General features: G+C 33.3%; 1 protein-coding gene across 2 annotated transcripts in view; it reads left to right on the top strand.

The window, feature by feature from the left end:
- LOC134543003 (piwi-like protein Ago3) overlaps positions 1 to 19,000 on the top strand; it is an 84,013-nt gene extending 65,013 nt beyond the window's left edge. For both annotated transcript variants that reach the window (XM_063387663.1, XM_063387666.1), the window contains exons 14-17: positions 4,515 to 4,706; positions 9,576 to 9,677; positions 15,913 to 16,053; positions 18,660 to 19,000. In XM_063387663.1, the coding sequence (XP_063243733.1) occupies positions 4,515 to 4,706; positions 9,576 to 9,677; positions 15,913 to 16,053; positions 18,660 to 18,746 (522 nt within the window). In that variant the 3' untranslated portion in view covers positions 18,747 to 19,000. The remainder of the gene's footprint in view (positions 1 to 4,514; positions 4,707 to 9,575; positions 9,678 to 15,912; positions 16,054 to 18,659) is intronic.
- The last annotated feature ends 555 nt before the right edge of the window (positions 19,001 to 19,555 follow it).

Here is a 19,555-nt window from a genome sequence, read left to right as displayed (position 1 = left end):
TTCAATATTTGCAGGATGCGATGGAATAATTTATTTCTAAATATAAAATGTTTCGCCATATTCGTCAAAGTTTTATTAAAAATTACATGACATGAAAGTGTAGTCACGCTTTTCTATTTTCGTCGAGTCGTGTATTATTATTTGACTTTAATTGATCACGAAGTACATAAACGTATGCAATGTATATAAACTTAAATGTTCCTGCTTAAGAATATGTGTAAATAAGTGAATTTTAAAATTGCAAAACGAGGGTTATTATTACCTATAAAATGTGTGTTTTCGTGGAAGTTGTATCTGTGAATTTTTATTCGTAATACAATGGACATATGCCGGGAATGAAATGCACTTCATACGACTTCAGACGTGGTTATAATTCAATGAATACAATTGAATGTGAAAATAAATGTTACCCAACTATCCCTTCCCTATCTTACAAACCTTTAAGTTCTTATTATCTACCTGGCACGCAAGTGCAAAACGAAAACAGCACTGGAATTATTCTGTTTCCCGTATCCAAGTTTATCCCTTGATCCTATCGGCACGACCCTTTATATGTTGGTCTTGTTTTACATTAGACTTGCTGTTTTAATTTAGAATGTTGAAAAATCCTGTACATAACTCAAAATACCTAACATATCACGATACAAACAAAATATGTCAGGTCTTGTAAAAATGTATTTATTTCGTTTACATTTTACAATCATAATTATTTCCCCAGTGAATATGTCTAGGATCTCTCGACCTACTAAATTAAAACAGCAAGCATCCTATACCACAAACTAATTCCATCAGGATCGGATTAATTTGGATACGTGATACGAAACTATTAGTACAAAAATTAAACCTACACCAGTGAAATGAAAATCTACAAGTATTTTCCCAAAACAGGGTCTATATTATTTGATTATGAACTAAATTTATGAAAGAAATAAGTGTTCTCTAGCAAAAATGTCATCCGTATTTATTTGTTTGTATAGAATTACTTCGTTAGTTTTGGCTTAATATATAACCTAACAAAATCATGAGTTTCAATACAAGAGTAAAGTTGAAAACACACGGTTTTGAATCGTAAATTGTAATTTTATGGTTTAATACAAAGCAGGTTTGACGTCGAAGTAGTTTTTGGTTAATTTAATTATATCTGTTGCAAGATAAAGTTCGCGGCATATTTCTTTACTGCAGCTGTAAACATTACGAATCACAATACAAACAAACAGCTGACTGACATTCTACCAGAAAAAAAACTGTCTTGCAACAAATGTTACCAAATTCTGGTTTATTTCATTACCAAAACACCCATTATTACACCACACGCATCGTCAGGTTCCGGTTAGCCAACCGCAGGCTAAGTATGGGTCATAATACACCCCTTGTTCGTTAACCGGAGGCTAGCCTAACTTGTAGGCTAGCTAACCTGAGGATTTAGCGGGAGGTCATAATATCGGCCCTAAGTTGGTAAATCAGCTGATTATATGGTCCAAGGTCATATTGACCTAGTTTACCATACTTGCATTTTGTCATGTTGAATATTTTGATAATAGTCCAATATTTGGGTTATTTTTATTTAGAAAAGCCATTGAATTATGTTTTTACTAATTTTCACTTTTTTCTATTGTGTGTGTGTTATGCCTATATTTTACATTGGGATTTAGTTAGAAGCTATAATTATGATACAAGAACATTGTGTATTTTACTGGTATAAGGAAGGATGAGGGACAAGTGCACGCCACAACAGCGCCAATTTTTTAGACATTTCTTTTTATTACATCAATATTCTGGTGCATTCTGTATGTATTTCTTATGATGGGTAAATTGGCAGCTGTTGATGCCCACGGGGACTAAAATTATTTCATTTTTGCATCAGCCAATCATAAAGAACTTTTGTGATTTTTTTTTGCAGGAAAAGCCTTATGGTGAGGGTTAGGAAATTTGTACACTGCTGAGATCTTGGTCAGTGAGGTCATGCACCTGCCTTTTTTCTGTGTGTGCCGCTGCATAGCTGTGTTTTCAGTCTTCCGAGTGCTGTGCAGATAGGTCACACTCTTTGGTTGCTCATCAAAAATCAGTTTATGTGATTAGAAACGGACTATTGCAATTCTCAGGGTGGCCACTCACCGGGAAAACCGGGATTTATCAGGGAAATCACGTTGATCGGGAATTATCAGGGAAATGTCAGGGAATTTTTTTAATAACCGGGAATTTTTTGTGTCATGTATATTTCCCTGCCAACCATTACGGATTTTCCGTAATTATTACGGATTTAACACAATATTACGGAATTACGGAACATCGCTGGTTTATTACGGAAACGAGGCTTTGTGCTGCTGGGTAACGGAAAAAAAAATTCCGTTTCTGGTGTGCGTGTTTCGTGAACGCAGTTCGAATACATCACGTGGTTGCGCAGATAACGGAACTGATAAATGTGCGCATGTACTGTCGAAATAAGTAGATTAATTGTTGTGTTTTGTAATAGAAATGGTACGGTATTACGTCCGTTGTACGATACAACTAGTACATATTCTCGGACTTTTCGTCTGTTAGCTACTTACATCACGATAATTTTTGTACGGTACTTTGGCTAACCTGTCTTGTGTTATTTACTTTGTTGAAAGCCATTTTTTTTACAAAGTGTTTTTGTCGTGTGTACAGACGTGAACAATGTGTATCTGAGTCAAAAAAAGAACGTTATTCTTCAGAACTTTCGACCAAACTATATAAAAGAATGGCCATGCTTGTCATCATAAATGTTGTGGAACGCCACGCTTTTTGTAATGTATGCACGTGTGACTTTTCGATTGCGCATGGTGGAAGGGATGACTGAGGACGGCATATTGAATCAAAGAAACATGCAGAACATTTTAAAGCCGTGACGAGCAATAAATCTATATCGTCGTTTTTCGCTACATCTGAAGAAACGAAAGTAACAAACGCAGAGTTATTGTTTACAAGTTTTTTGGTAGAACACAATTTACCGATAGCAGTAGCCAATCATTCGGGTAATTTGTATAGAGCTATGTTTCCGGACTCAAAAATTGCACAGAAATACAGCTGTGCGAGAGCAAAAACATCTGCCTTAGTGGAGTATATGGCTGGTGAAACTAAATTGAAACTGTTGAATCTTTAGTAAGTTGACCATTTGCTTTAGCTACAGATGGGAGTACTGATTGTAATGCAGTGAAGATTTATCCATTAGTTGTTTCACAACTAGAAATGTTACACTTCAAAAATGAATTAAAGAACAGTTATCAAAAGTTGTGTGAAAAAAATGTTTGAGCACTCGCCACTGAAATACCCCATTACATAAAACAAAACACAGACTGCATGTCATTGAACGGGACGCTATAATGTAAAGTGACATATTTAAAATGTATTTGTTATTTAACGAACTTCCGTATGTATATAATGAAGAAAATACAGCAGGGTGCTAAAATATGAGTAATCTCTTTCTATAATATATTTTTTCATCAAAAGTATGTTTTTTTTTGTAATTGTAAATATCAGGGAAATTTTGAATTTTTAATGAGGGAAATCAGGGAAAAATCAGGGAATATTTTTGGTGACTGTGAGTGGCCACCATGAATTCTGAGTGCCGGGGTCCATGCCGTGGTAAACTTCAATCTTCATTTTTCAGTATCTTTTAGAATTTTTTTTTTTAGAACTGTAGACCCTAGATGTGCGGCGCAGGCCAGATTGGTCCGTTGGTCTACTGGGACATAGTTCCCATGTATTCTTTTGGGAATATAGTGTAAAAGACATGTATTTTTGTCAGGAGAAGAATAAAATTCAAAATTAATTTTAAACTCTTTCATTGACATTCACCCAATACAATTTTTGAATAATTAAATAATCATAGACCGAACTTTACACCAGACTACTTGCAACTTCATATGAAATTTTTTTTTTTAGGTGTTTATGTATGTGCAATAAACTATCATCTTAGCCAGGCACGATTGTGACTTGTTATAGGTTGACAGCTCTGAATTTCCAAACATTGCAACAAAAACACTTGAAAATTTTTCTATTCCTAAACATAAACAAATGTTTGACATTTTTGTGTCATTTAATAGGGTTTTTTGTGATAAAAATATGAAAGCAATTAAAATTTAACATGTTATTTACACAATCCAAAAAATAATTGTGTATAAAAATCTCAAAACAAGTAAGAGGATATTTTGGGGTACTTCATTATGTATGTCTGTTGCCCAAGAACTGAAGATTTTATGTTCAACTTTAAACACAATTTTGAAGAACCGCAACACTTTATGGATATGTTATATTTAGCATATTAGATTATGAAGTTAAGGGTTTAGTGGGTAAGGAAAGAGTGCATCTTCACTTATGCGTGAATGCCAGGTAACCGTGGACTCTGCGTGGTTGATCGTAAAACCCAACCATGTCTTACACTATTATTTCATAAAAATTTACATTGAGAAAAAAGCATTGTATTAACCAGTTGGCAGTTTTGTTATTAATACTGCATTGACTATATGTACTTTTTTTTTCACTGTGTGCAGGTGAACAATGGCTTTCCTGATCGTATTGTGATCTACCGTGACGGCGTGGGTGACGGGCAGTTGGCCACGACAGCCCAATACGAGGTGCCGCAGTTCCTCAAGTGCTTCAATTCCATACTTCCGGGTTACAACCCAAAGCTTTGTTTTATTGTGTGCCAGAAGCGCATTAACACGAGGATATTTGCTGCACGGGTGAGTGGTAACAGCATGTTGTCAGTGAACAGTGTGTGGAAATTGTGCTAGCATTTATGTGGGAAAAATATATACCGTATTTACTCGCATATGTCGCCATCGCAGATAGGTCGCACCCATAATTTGAGGTCTTGAATTTGGTATTTAAGATTCCCCCCATATAGGTCGCACCGGTAATTCATTACCGCGCCGTGTGCCGTGCGCGGAGAAACGTCATTGTAATCGATCAGCTGCTGTTACGGCGCACCTGCTGGCTCTCTTTGTTCACTGAGCTGCGCATGCGCAGTATAACTCACTCAACGCTCCGCCCAGACTCATGACCTTGCATCAGCAGCCAGCCAATAGATGCGAGCTTAGCGGAAAAAAATATAAGCTCCACCTCCCGTGTACCAATTTTGTCCAGTTCTAATACCAGTTTATTGGTATACGCACCAGTTTTCTCGCTGCCGTGACATGTTCAAGTTTACGTCCATCTTGATGTCTTGATACCAATAATTAATTAATTAAGATCCCCAGAAATAAATTATTTTAAAAAATATGCGTCAACTGTACAATACTTCCAAAATTATAAAATACGTATAAAACAGTTACCAAGACTCCGCTCATTTTATCTAGTGAAGTTTATGTCTCGTACCAGTATTTCGGCTAAGTTGTGACATAAATACAGTATCAGAACTTATAAGCAGTCACATTTATACATTCGTGAGTTTACGTTTTTCCTTGTGCATTTTAGATTGTCTCCTGCTATAATAACTCGGACTTTTACACGCCTAGGCTGAAATTATTACATGTTTAGAAATAAAATCAACTTTTCATGTTATAAAATATGTATATTTTGCGATTTAAAATGTTCATTGCTGATTAATAACGTTACGTTTTTCAAGATGTTTTTAGGCCTACTAGCTAATCTTATCTACTCTTAAAGTACCCACGGTATTTTCTGGTTGTTTATGGTTGTTACGTGACGTAAATAGCGGGATGGATTCGATTTTTGAGTCGTAATTTGCGTGAAAGTATTGTATTGGACTAAATGAGAACTAAACGGGACCTGAAGAATATAGTGCAAATAACGGGAAATCGTAAATAACTGTAAAGTAAATAAAGGGTTTCGCTGTATGTGTACATTGTAAATAAACTTGCCTATACCTATATAAACTTCTTTTTCGCGTTTTAAAGCAAAATATTGCAACAAAAAAAATTCCTCAAAAATTAAAAAAAATATATTTTTTTCACATGTAGGTCGCACTTCATTTTTTCCCCATCAAATCTGGTAAAATTGCCGCGACCTATATGCGAGTAAATACGGTATATATATATATATAGTGCTTAGCTATTGATGGGAATTTGAAATGATAATGTTGTTGTGTTTGTATTTAAGATGATATAAAAATTTGGCCACTGCTGGTAAAGCTGTTGCAGATCATTCTTTATTAGTATTGGGTCGATTCCTAAAATATACCGATTCCGATTCCATTTTAGATTCTTAAATTAAAGGGTCGATTCTTCGAATCGGATTCCGATTCCGATTCCTTAATTTTTATCTAAAAATGTTCAACAGAGTAACATACTAAGGAAAAAAAAAGGTTGTTTATGATTTTAAAAATGTAATTGCGTAGTGTTTCATTTTGTGCAGAAATTAACATTATATACAGCTTATATAATGTTAAAAAGTATGTTCATTACCATCAAGTTACGCTACCTTGAATTTCTAGCACTACATATTTGGCCTTATAACCTTGCATATAGTTAGACGAAACACGTGTTCAAACACTGCCAATAATCAAAGATGTCTTATGACGTAAATTGTAAATAATGTTATAACTTAACCAACTTTAGATACCTTACATTATCAACTCAATTAATTGTTAAAAAAAAGGTTTGTACGGTTAGGTTAAGAATTTTATTTTCAAGCACAACTAAATAATGATCCAAATAAAATGACAATATAACCTCGTTTATACATATTTCAAGGGACCAGGGCAAAAAATAAAAAGAAGGAAATTTAAAAATAAAAATTTATTATCTCATTATGATGGAAATGACACGAAACAAATATGCACCACACTAAAATAAAATGTCAGAGATGCTTACGTTTTAATATATTACCTAGATTTTAATTATCTCACTTGGTGAAAAGAATAAATCCATCCAGTCTTGCAGTTCTTCACAACCGTAAAGAGAAAATAAATTTTCGGTTCTTGAGTAAGAAAGTTCTGTGCATGTTTTAGCATCTCAAAATTTCCACATTTTATGGTGAGATTTTCTTACACAAAATATTTAAACTCTTGAAATAATCGCGTGTGAACATTTAATTCATCTCAGAAATCTATCGGAAACAATTCTGTTAAACTAACACAACTACTTTCAAAAGATTGTTTATGTTTGGTAATAAAAATTTACGAATGTTTCAGCAGCAATGTTTGGAAATTCAGATTAGCCAACTGCCTTTCCAAAATACATCTAACGTAAAACGAGCATCGCTGAACACGCACAAGAACGCCGTTTTACAGCAATTTGGTTATGTTGCCTTTAAACTTATTTTAATATGGTCGCAGTAATCCACTGTGAATTTGGGTAAAATCTCGTTCAAAAATTATTTCATTTTAATTCTTTAAAGTTTAAAGTGCAGAGATGTGAAACATCTTAATTTTCACGTTCATGTCACTAAAGATTTTGTTCATGGCCGTATGGTTTGCCATGGCAGGTAGTACAAAAAAAAATTAGGTTGTTTACAATGGCAAATGTAGCTGCCATGATCAAATAGTTAACGTTTACATTATTTTACTTGCCGTTTACATTTACATAATTTTCTTTAAACATTTATGGTTTCGTCTAATTATTTTTGAAGGTTTACTATTAAATGCAGTGCTGCTGCAACGTAATTTCCGAAAAATGCTTTCGCTTAAAGCGGGAAAGTAGATATTGCATTTGTACTGTAGGGAAAATGGTGGTGCAAGTAAATAAATACGTTAATTACCGTAATTCGTAAATCAGTTCCGTAAAAAAAGATTGTATTATGTAGTTTAAAAATTATATTTGCATGCATTTTAAAATTTTCTTAAGTTGTGTAGGAGATGTATTTTGCAAACTTAAAAACAATGCAGGAATCGGTCATGGTCAATTCCAAAACCATTGTATTCTGAATCCCGCGATTATACTGGAATCGGTGGAACCGACCGATTCCGGAATCAGAATCGACCCATCACTAGGGACCCTTTTATTTCGCGAATGGTTTATTCACGAAATTTTTATACAAGCATATAGGGTCAACATACCAACAATTTATGTTATTTTTATTGTCTTACAAACCGTTTATGCGTCGCGAAATTCCGCGAAATTTCACGAAATTTGCCATTTTTCTCGCTTTGCGCGAAATAGGGCTAAATTCCTCTATTTCACAAAATTTCGCACGAAATAGTCCATTTAAAATCACTATTTTTAAGATTTGCGCAAGAATATGTTAACAAGTCAAAGATAAAACTCCACACTACATGAAAATATTTTACAGAACGACGCCTAGGCAAATCATTTTTTCACTTTATAATTTGATAATATAAGTAACTTCATATTTTAACGGCCTCGGGTTCAAGAAACGGGTTTATTACGTTTATTAACCTAACAATAACACAACTGTTTTGTTTTCATTCGTTGGCCAACGGGTTTCCTAACGGCCATAACAAGCCATAGAAAAGAAAGTACATAAACACTTTATCATTGCGACGCCATGTTGAATTTTTTAATTTTTCGCTGTGAATCTTTACTTTTTTCTTTCAAACCCCATTCATACGGAAAAAAGTCTTAATTTTCTAGAACATTCACAATATATCTGAAGTCAATACCGAATTACGGTAATTTACAAAAAAAAAAAAAAAAACAATAATTTTACAACATGGCGTCCTTCCATACAAAATGACGTCCTTGATGTATTGTGAAGAAAACTTACACACTTTATCTCGTCTTCTCTGAGACGTTCGGAGAAACATTTATCTTTGGCTCAGACCTCAGAAACTCCGGGCTTGTTTGTTTTGATGCTGCTTATTGTTGAATACACACTTTTTATATATTTTTTTAGATTGAAAAGTGGATTTAAGTGTTACTCTTGAATTTATATATTCATACATTTATCTGAAACAGTAATTTAGCTAGTACTTTGCCCTCGAATGAAGCATGTAATTTAAACAACAGTTATACAATTGCAATTCGCCATATCTAAACGTGTTACAAGCGTTTAAATCATGCCGAAAATTGTATCAATTTGCAACTGACTGATTTTATGTATTTGATGCAAAGAATCAAATATTGATGTGCAAATTTTGCAACTTCCCAACAAGGGTTTATATTAATATTACAATTTTAAATGTGTAAATGTTCAAGTGTTTAAAATAGCAAGATGTTTTCAATATTATCTCATAATGAAAGTTAAAATTTAACAGTTAAGTTATTTTCACTTTTCCTGTATTCTCTCCTCCCCCCCCCCCCCCCCCTTACATAAATGTTCTACGTGTTAAGTGAAACAAATTTTATTTACCGCTTAAAAATTTTGACTTTTTACACCGCTTCTACTGGTTTTTTTATACCGCTCTTACCAGGGGTTTTTACACCGCTTTCACTAGTTTTTTTGCACCGCTATTGGTAGTTTTTATTTACCATTTTTCAGGGTCCCTACCCATCACTATTCTTTATTTTTTTTTGTTTTGCATTTTGCGTCTTGCAGCTTTATCTCTTAGTGTCATAAATAATATGGAAATAAGTATAAAACTGCGTTGTAAAATAATATTATATTGCTATCAAATTATTTGTATTCATTATTAAAACAACTATTATTTTTGTGTCTTTTGCATTAGATTTTCTAGTTTTCCATGCTTTCAGGGGTCTGACATGGAGAACCCACCACCTGGTACTATCGTGGATCACACTGTCACGAGACGGAACTGGTATGATTTCTTCCTGGTGTCGCAGAATGTACGACAGGTAGGGTGACACGTCCACTATTTTTGTGATGTTCTGGTCTGTTCTGCGTTAAAGTATTAGAGTTAAATGTGAATTTGTGTTTTAACATGGCAAGAGACATGAAGAACTCAATATCACTGGAGGTACAGTGAATATTTGAAATCTTTTAAAACCGAGTAGTATTTGTGTACAAACTACTTGCCCTTATGCAATATATGGAACTTTTTAGCCCATTTTTCATGTGTCTGTTTCAAGCAGTGTGTTTACTTATTTTTTTATAGCGTATAAAATAAACTATTTTAATGTCTGGGCCCATGTTTTTCCTCTCTACTATACTGTATTGCTCACTTTGTATGTGGGTTGGCTCAGACTGACGTTGATTTAATTCTTCCAAACTCTAAATGCAGCAGTCCAAACTACATCATCTGTACATCATTTTTTTGTACAGTAGAGCACGTATAGGGAGGTGGCACAGTGGTGAGATACTAGACTTGCATTCTGGGGACCCTGTTTAAAATCCCAGTTTATGCCATCCTGATTAAAGTGTTTTTTTGTGGTATTCCCTCAATTGACGTCGTTGTCAACTAGTTCAGTATAATAATTAATATACAGCACCTTCTTTTTTAATATGTTGAATGTCCAATACTTGGAAAAAAATCCCTATTCCCTATTCCGTTGCAGTTTTTCCCCATGAATTTAAGGAGGCCACCTGGTTGGGTCATTGAGCTCTGAAAGTGCTGGGGCACTTTAAGGGTGCTTCTGGCTGATTTGTCACATGCCTCGTCTCCTATACATGCTAGAAACCAAACTGGTGTGCCGTCTACTAGTCACCTCTGTGGGACTTCAAGCGGTGACCATATAATTGTATGCAGGAATATTAAAGACAAAGATACCCTGTACAGACCTGCCAACTCTCACGATTTTGGCACGAGGCTCACGATTTTAAAGTCCATCTCACGTCCTCACGCCAAAATAGTGTTTCCTCACGATTTTTCGGGGCACCGAGATTTTTTTAACTACATAATTATTTTGCATCAGCAAGGGGGAATATTAGTGGCAACGCAACTGTGAATAAGATGTTAAGGTTGCATTTATTTTGAGGTTCAGCTATGTAAATACTATGATTTATTTGTGTTAACTGTAACAATATTGTTATATTTGAACCTGTTGATGATATTTTACACGGCTACGTTTTGCCTCCGGCCGTGCCATGCCGAGCTCATGCTCTTTGGCTGAGCTGGGCCGTGCTGTTTGGCATAGCCGAGCCACATACCATGCTCTCGCCGTGTTCGATAGTCGATAGTGAGTAGTTGTTGTCGAAGTCGAATGTTTATTTTCGTCTTGCGCTGCTTCCGTTGTTGTTTGGCAAATGGCGGCTGTGTTTGTTCGTCTAGAGCAACGTGAACATGTCTGATAGAACTGTTCGTAAAAGTTACAAAACAAGTTTTATGAAAGCTTATGGTAACGAGTTTCCATCAATACTCGAGTCACGTAAAGGAAGCAATTTCGCGTTTTGTAGCGTGTGCCGTGCCGATTTTTCTATCTCGCATAGTGGAAGAGGAGACATTGTGAAACATGTCGCTACAAAAAACACAACGAACACGTGAAGTGTAAAGCTTCCAATAAAAAAACTATAATTTGTTGAAATAAATTTTGAAGCAGAAACCATGTAACATATGTACAGGTATGTCACTTAAATTTAAAGATTCTCATTTGTTGTTTTTTATATCTAACATGTATTTGTGGGCCTGAAAATTTTTATCGAGGACCTCATGATTTTTTTAATTTGAATGTTGGCAGGTCTGCCTGTACTTCCCTGTACATTTTACAATATTAGGTTTAGAATTTTCATACCTAAAAAAGTACAGGAAAACAACTGTTTTAGCCTTTTTCACTGTCTAAACAAATACATGTTAAAACCAAAACCATGAAACTAAACTTGTATAGGCAAGCTCTTAAATGCTATTCGTAACCACAATTTTTTTTTCAATAACTCTACACATGGGCGTAGATCCCGGGGGGGCCAGGGGGGCCCGGGCCCCCCCTGGAATTAATGGGCCCCTCCTTGGGGGGGCCCACTTCGTGATTTTAAAGTTAATGATGTACACAACATATATATCAGATTATTATTTACAACGACGACAGACACTTTGACATGCTTTACATTCCTACCTTCTAGTTCCGTAGTTATTTTCCCCTACCCCTTCTGCGAAAGCCATGGTATGGAGTTTTCCAGTGTGAACTTTGAAACCCTTAATTCCTAGAAACCGTTCATTCCAAAGGACGAAGCTAGGGTAGGGTTCCGTTAGCATTTCCTCCCCATTGTTACCCACACTACCTTGTCCTCTGAAACGACAGTATTATAGGTTTCAGGTAGTCTGTTTTTAAAGTGGTTATGCTCTCGTGGGCGCCAGTCTTCTGCTTTCTTGGCAAACATCAACATGGATGATTTCGTGACGCGGAAGAAACGGAAAACAGAATCTGATTCTCACCTGGTAAGCTTGATTGTTTTATAAGTAGTGACTATTATTTAGGTAATATATTTTATTTGAGTGATTATGTAACGTTATTTTTTCCAGTAAATAAACAACTTAATACTTTAACAGTAATTATAGCAGAATTTAGTTTATTTACGAACTGAAACTTATATACCATTTTCTGGAATTTTTTTAGCTCATCTCCATTCTGTAAGGCTAGCTGCTCTGTACGTTACATGTGAATATACAGGGAATAATTTTTTTCCTCGTCAATATGGAATTTAAAATCACTCCCCTTTTATTATCAAAAGATAATTTTCACAATTCATGGCCGATAATCACTTTATAACATTTGTTATTTGATAACTGAAACACTGCACGAGTATACAGAATTAAGATTGAGAAAGAAGTATTTAAACGTTACACATCCGTATTTAAGTTAATAAGGAAGCAAACGCGTCTCTTTAATAACTAATCAAGCGGTATATTTTAAATAAATAATATTCACTGCCAAAATACTGATTATATTAAAAATAAGCCGAGAAATGTAGGTATGTGGTTCAATTAGCTGTAGGATAAATTTCATAGTTCTATCTCCGAGATTTTTCATTTGTGTCATTAAGTTTTTTTCTTTTTTGCCTGGTTGATGCCTTTACTAAATAAAATAGTCTTTAAGGGTTTTAATATGATTCGATCGTTCATTTGATGTTGATCCGTTTATTAGCTTTGGAGCTTTGGGTTTTTAGGGTGCATAAAAAATTTGTGAACAAAGAATTTCACGAACAGCATTTGAATCGCAGTAATTATGTGATGTGGCATAAAAAACCCAACAAAGTGCGAGTCGAACTCGCGCACGAAGGGTTCCGTACCATTATCTATAAAAACGGCAAAAAAAAAAATCATGTCTGTTGAATGGGATTGGGAGCCCCACTTAAATATTTATTTTATTCTGTTTTAGAATTTCTTGTTATAGCGGCAACAGAAATACATCATTTGTGAAATTTTATTCTGTTTTTACGTTTGTTGTATGGGAGCCCCCTTAAATATTTGTTTTGTTTTAATTTAATCATTTATTTTAAAGTGAATATATAACTAAATATTCTGTGAATATTTCAAGTGTCTACCTGTTGCCGTTTTCAATATCGAGCAAAAATGAACAAAAAAATCACGTTGGTTGCATGGGAGCCTCCTTAAATATTTATTTTACTATGTTTTTAGTATTTGTGTCTAACTATCACGGTTCATGAGATACAGCCTGGTGGCAGACGGACGGACAGCGCTATATTCACGTATATTATTTTAATAGATGTTTTCATGGATATTTTATGTATTTAGGTTAGAAAATTATTCAAACATGTTTGAGAGATGATTTCTTATAGTCATTAATTAATAATTACTAAAACATATGTTGCTCTGCTTTATTGTTAATATCACTTACGTAAAAATAAAGTGTATAACATACGAGCTTATCATCCAGAGAAGACTTGTTTCGGTTGACCTCTAGCGCAAAATTTTTAAACCACAGAATTCACGGGCCCCCCCTGGAAATCCTACAGATTTGCGCCCATGACTCTACATATAGTGTAGAGTAATGCAGTTCTTTCTAGCCAATACTTAGACATAACTGCTCCCAAAATGAGTAATTTTGCAAATTACGACTGAAGATTTTTTTATTGTTATTTTATTTTGACCCAGTCCTGAAGAATAGAGATGTTTTGAATTTGGCAGCTGATGAACGTACAGAATGTCCAATTGTATTTGCAAAATTGCTTGCATTGGCTTGATGTACAAAGGATATAATGGTATTTGTATATCTAGCTTTTAAGTCAAATTGTTTTCATGCATAAAATCTTTCCATTCCTTAAACAGCTATAGGCCTACACTTAAAAGAATCAACTAGAATCAAGGCTTGAAATTCTGTTTTTTTTCATGTACTCATGCTGGTTGCACGTGTACTAATTTTTAAGTATTCTTTTTTGGCATTTCATTAACAAAATTCAAGTTTACTTTTAAAGAAAACTTGGAAAAAAAATTTATTGACTGTTTTGAGGTCAGATTTTTTTTACGCATAATCAAAACAACTTTATAGCAAACTTGCGACTTTCAAATGTCAAAAATCCAAAAATGCAAAATGTGAATAAATATTAGGATAGCAAAACTTGCACAACCCTTGTGAAAGTTAAAACAATGGGTTGATAAATATTTGTTTAGGCCAACTATTGGATAACTTATTTGATCATTAAAATTAAAAAACTGTGGCCACAACGATATTGTAATCTAACCTTACACGTTAATAAATAAGTTGTTTGATAATTTGAAAAACAATGCTGTACATTAAATGAAAGAACAATAATCTAACCTTAAAATATTAATGTTTTAATTTTGTTTCAAAATACTGATAGTGATAGATAATCAAATATGCGTAGCTATTTGAAGAACCTACACAAGTTATCCATTATTATCTGTGGAGATTAGTTTAGATGCTGTCAAAAATGTATATAACTTTATTTATTTATAATTTAAATTATGGTAGGCAATGAGGGCCGATAGCTGAACGAAAAAAACAATTATGTAAATCCTTATGTTCATAATGTGCTCACATGCTTTCTGCACCATTGTGTGTAATGCTGCTGTTTTCATAGTGTGAATATTTGTCCTTCATAACATGTGGACACGGCCTCATTCTGATAGGGCCTAACTGTCTTTAAAGTCTTGGACCGTTACAGAATAGTTATGGATATCATGAAACTTTAACAGATAAGTTATTTTGTACATCCTGACAACTGCAACTGTTTGCCAAATGATCAGTTGAATTTGTCAGGTGGGTAGATGATAAAACTAAGCAGACAATGCACTTATCCAAGTTACAGTATTGATATCAGCTGTGACTCTTCCAGTTAAATAATGCAGTACTGCAGCGTCACCTCACTAACACTTGCTTGAGTGAGAGGAGTGAGGCACTCAATATTCCTCTCCCCTTACCACCATAAAGCATCCCACTCATGTTGCACTTTTTGTTATGCTCTTTAATTACGAATAGATTTCTCTTTAAAAATTCAATTATAATTCAAAAATTGGTACAGACTTTATAATAGTGTTTTTTTTTTTAAATTTGTAATTATATAGGTGCATATTTCCTATTTCTCAATCGGAGAAGTTTCAGTTACATTATTGGTGACCATGAACAAATATTTTTACAAACTTCAACTTATTTTGCTGCAACTAGTTTGAGAAGCTTATGAGCACCTAGAATATCTCCTGTCAGCAACTCATCTGCTTTAGAGGATCTCATTCATAGATTATAGTTAGCAGATTAAGGAAAATTCACTCTTCTTCCAAAAAAAATTTTCTGCATTTATTTGTTTTCATGGTACTTCAAAATAAAATTTAGAGCTTACAATGTACTTACTTTTAAATGTAAATATTGGATTTTAAATTTGCTTCACACCCCTCAGACCATCTTGAATTGCTACACAGTTTATATGTTACAAGATTGGTATAACAGTGAATGAAACTGAAAATTGAAAGTTGTAATTTATTAGCATCTGAATACCATAGTAAAAGGCAAAAATAGTAAACACAGAATTTTGCAGTCAGAAGTTACAAGATGTACATATTCGTAAATTAATTAAGTCCATACACATGTAATTTTCAATATCTGAAAAATTTATTTCATTTATAGACGTATGATTGCAGATGTTTATCTTGTTTATAGATTTACAATGTACGTACAAAGATAGCAGACCAAACCCACGACAAACTTGGATTTGTGTTCGCAGGGCACCGTTACACCGACACACTATGTGATAGTGCACGACACATGTGGCCTGAAAACAGATCACATTCAGCGCTTCACATACAAGATGTGTCACATGTATTACAACTGGCCCGGTACAATTCGAGTCCCAGCACCTTGTCAGGTAAGAGTAAAATCTGGCGGGTGTGCTGATAATTCCCGCATGTTCATGTTTGTTTTAAGAATTGTACCTGTATATTAAGGTCGAACAATATTATACATGATGAATAGCCAAAAATTATAATAATATATGTAGGTAACTAAATGAAGGCATCTGCTCTTTCAAAATTCAAGTTATATTGTTCGTATAATAATTTAAATTACTTTTATGTGGTCTATAAAAATTATAAGTTTAATTGTCAAAAACAACAATATATGTATTGAACTAATTTTAGCTTGATGGTTAGAATATATATATATATATATATATATATGTGTGTGTGTGTGTGTGTGTGTGTGTGTGTGTGTGTGTTTATATATTTGAAGTTCTTGTTGCAGATTGATGCAAAAAAAAATATTTTTGCATCAGAAAATACAGAATATAGGATGAATGCAACACTACTATATAAGTTCATGGCTGTTGTGGGTAATACACAAGTATGAAAAGATTGGTAAATTGTTGTGGAAGAGAAATGGTGAACAAAATAAGACAAAGTCAGTTTATAAAACATATATATATATATATATATATATATATATATATATATATATATATATATATATATATATATATATTACTCATGGGTGTGTCCTTACTGGGGAAAAGAAAATAATAATGATCAGAATTAGATGCTTCACAGAAGTGGTTATGATGTTCAGTGAAACTTTAGAAAGGTATTAGAAATTTTGTTTTGGAAATAAAATTTTTCATTCTTTGATACATAGTGTTTATTATCAGTACAAATATTTAAGCTTTAAGAGGAATTAGGTTTATGATTAGACTATGTTAGTAATTACTAGGTTGCTTAAAGATCATATCTAATTGTCTCCTACATAAAAAAATGTAATTAATATTTCAGTAAGTTGAAATGTTCAGAATAGAATGATATCCAACCATGCAGATATGATCTTAAAGTAAAAATTAGCAAAAAAAAAAAAAAAACAACTTCCAAGCATTCCACTAATACTCCTTTAGCATCTTCTCGCCTTTCATCATCTAATAACTTCCATGTCAATGAGATGCAAACCGACCATTCATTAACGGTTTACAATAATTGTTGTTGCTGATTGGTAATGAAATGTTAATGCAATATTTAAATGGGCAGACAATTCTGATGAAAATGAAACCAAGACAAGCTAAAATAAATTTTAAACGAAGCCATACATCATAAAAATAAAAAATAAAATAAAACATGACTGGGCCTAGACATAGTATTGCAGGCCATGTATAAATTATATGTGTTATTGTTTACAAGAAAATTAGATATTTGATTTGTATTGAAATAGTAATATTGCAGCAAACATTAAAAAATATACTGAACGTGAAATACTGTAGATAATTGAACCTATGTCACTCCAAATTGTACAGTGGAACTTCCCTAACCTGTACTCTTACTAACTGGGAGGGTTTTCACTATTATCTGACTGAGAATAATCACTTACCTACTTCTTTCCTTCTGCCTCCCCCCTTCCTCCTTTTCCATAGCTCTTTGAAAGAAGTTTTATTTAACTTACTTGACTTAATTTTATCAGTAACCTAGCCAACATTGTGATAATTGGTCAAACATATTTAAAAGCTTTTCTAAATAAAATAATTAAAAATATAAACTTTATTTACAAAAATATTAAAAATGATTAAATACGAATATGAAAAACTAGGGCACTATGACACTGAATCATATAATCAGCTGATGTACTGCGTTACTTAAAAATACTCATAAAAGCTGGGAAAAGCAGGAGTCTGCAATGTTACAACTTTGTTGCTGCAAATAACCACAAAAGCAATAGCCATTTTTGTCAGTCTCAGGGAATTAAAACTTTTTTGTTAAAAGATTAAAATCCATAAACAATTTTTAATCATTTAGTTACTCTTGTATGATGTACTAACCCACTTTGTGAATTACAGTGACAAAAGTACTAGGATGCAAAGGACAATACGAGGTTTTCACGCTAAGTAAACATATCAATCCCTGATTATTCACTGTTAATTTATACTTCATTGATAAACAAACATTGTTTATTCCTGTTATACATTTTGATAAAATTCATATTTAAATGCTATCATAATTTAATGTGTTTAAACATTCATACAATAATCTGTGAAACTACCTACCTTGTGAAAATCACTTTAATCTTAGAGCACAGACATCTCGTGATTGTGTGATGGGATTGGAATATCTTATCATATTTATAAAACTTTTTTATAGGAAATAAGTTCAAATATTTATAAAAAAAATCTCACACAAAAACTTGGTTTCTGTATTATGATGCAACATATTAGCTTATGACTCAACGTGTTAACTTATGAAATTTAGCATCTTAAGTTATGATGAAATGTCATAATATTAGGGCATCATAAGAGATGGGTAATCACATTTTGCTGTTTACGTCTAACTATAATACTTTATTGGTTGACGGGGCAAAATGAGATCCGTAATCGACCTACTGGTGTCTAAATTAAAATAATTTACAATTTTTTTTATGCATGAAACTTGAATGTATGACAAAAAAATTGATGGTTAAATTTTTGGTGTGCAGTCATCTTAGTTGTATGTATTTTATTTTTTACAGTATGCCCACAAGTTGGCCCAGCTGGTGGGTCAGCATACCAAACGTGAGACATCCGAGGTCTTGACTGATCGTTTATATTTTTTATAAACTTCCAAAAATGTGTGAGTTTAGGAGATACGTTACCAACCGATGTTTTTGATGAGTGTCAAGTCATGAAGTGTCGACTATTTTACCAGTGCTTTTACTTTCTTTGTATTACATAAAAGTGTTGTTGAACCCAGATAAACAAACATTTTCATAGTGGGAAAAACATATTTTTATATTTTTATACCATAAGCGAGATGGGTATAGTACATGTACTATCATTTGTTTTGTGTGCAAAGTAAACGTTAGAGTATTTATATTAGTGTTGTTAGCATGATTTCATCAAGTGGATCCTATTCATTACTCTCAACTAGCATAAATTTTATTCAAATGCTATATTTCTTTATACATGTAATTTTCTTTTTTGTTCATGTGTCATGTATCTTGAAAGTTGATTAGCAATTTTAATACATGTGTATAATTCTTTTTCGATCAATTGAGGCGTTGACAATGAAAAGGAGGTAAGTATCAAAGTGCCATTAATTTAATTTATTTTCCAGGATAAGAAAAACCAATTGAGTATAAAAACACTTCTTTTCCTGGGGAAATGGTAATGTGGTGAAATATGGCACTTGCCTATTTTCATTTACAATGTCAGTGCCTCAATTATTTTTTGACATGAAGCATTTTGCAAAATAGAGCTTCACGAATATTTGTAAATATTTTTTGCTCACTAGTTTAAGGTTTTTGTTTTGCCCATAGTAGTTGTATAGGACCTTCTTTTGTAACATTTTATTGTGTTAAAATACTGACAGATTAGAATTAGTATTTATCATCAACTGTAATTTCTTATAGTAGTTTTTACTTGGGTT

The sequence above is a fragment of the Bacillus rossius genome (assembly GCF_032445375.1).
Source record: "Bacillus rossius redtenbacheri isolate Brsri chromosome 9 unlocalized genomic scaffold, Brsri_v3 Brsri_v3_scf9_2, whole genome shotgun sequence".
Classification (NCBI taxonomy): domain Eukaryota; kingdom Metazoa; phylum Arthropoda; class Insecta; order Phasmatodea; family Bacillidae; genus Bacillus; species Bacillus rossius.
The sequence above is the reverse complement of the archived record's forward strand: the minus strand, read 5'-3'. Positions and strand labels throughout refer to the sequence as shown.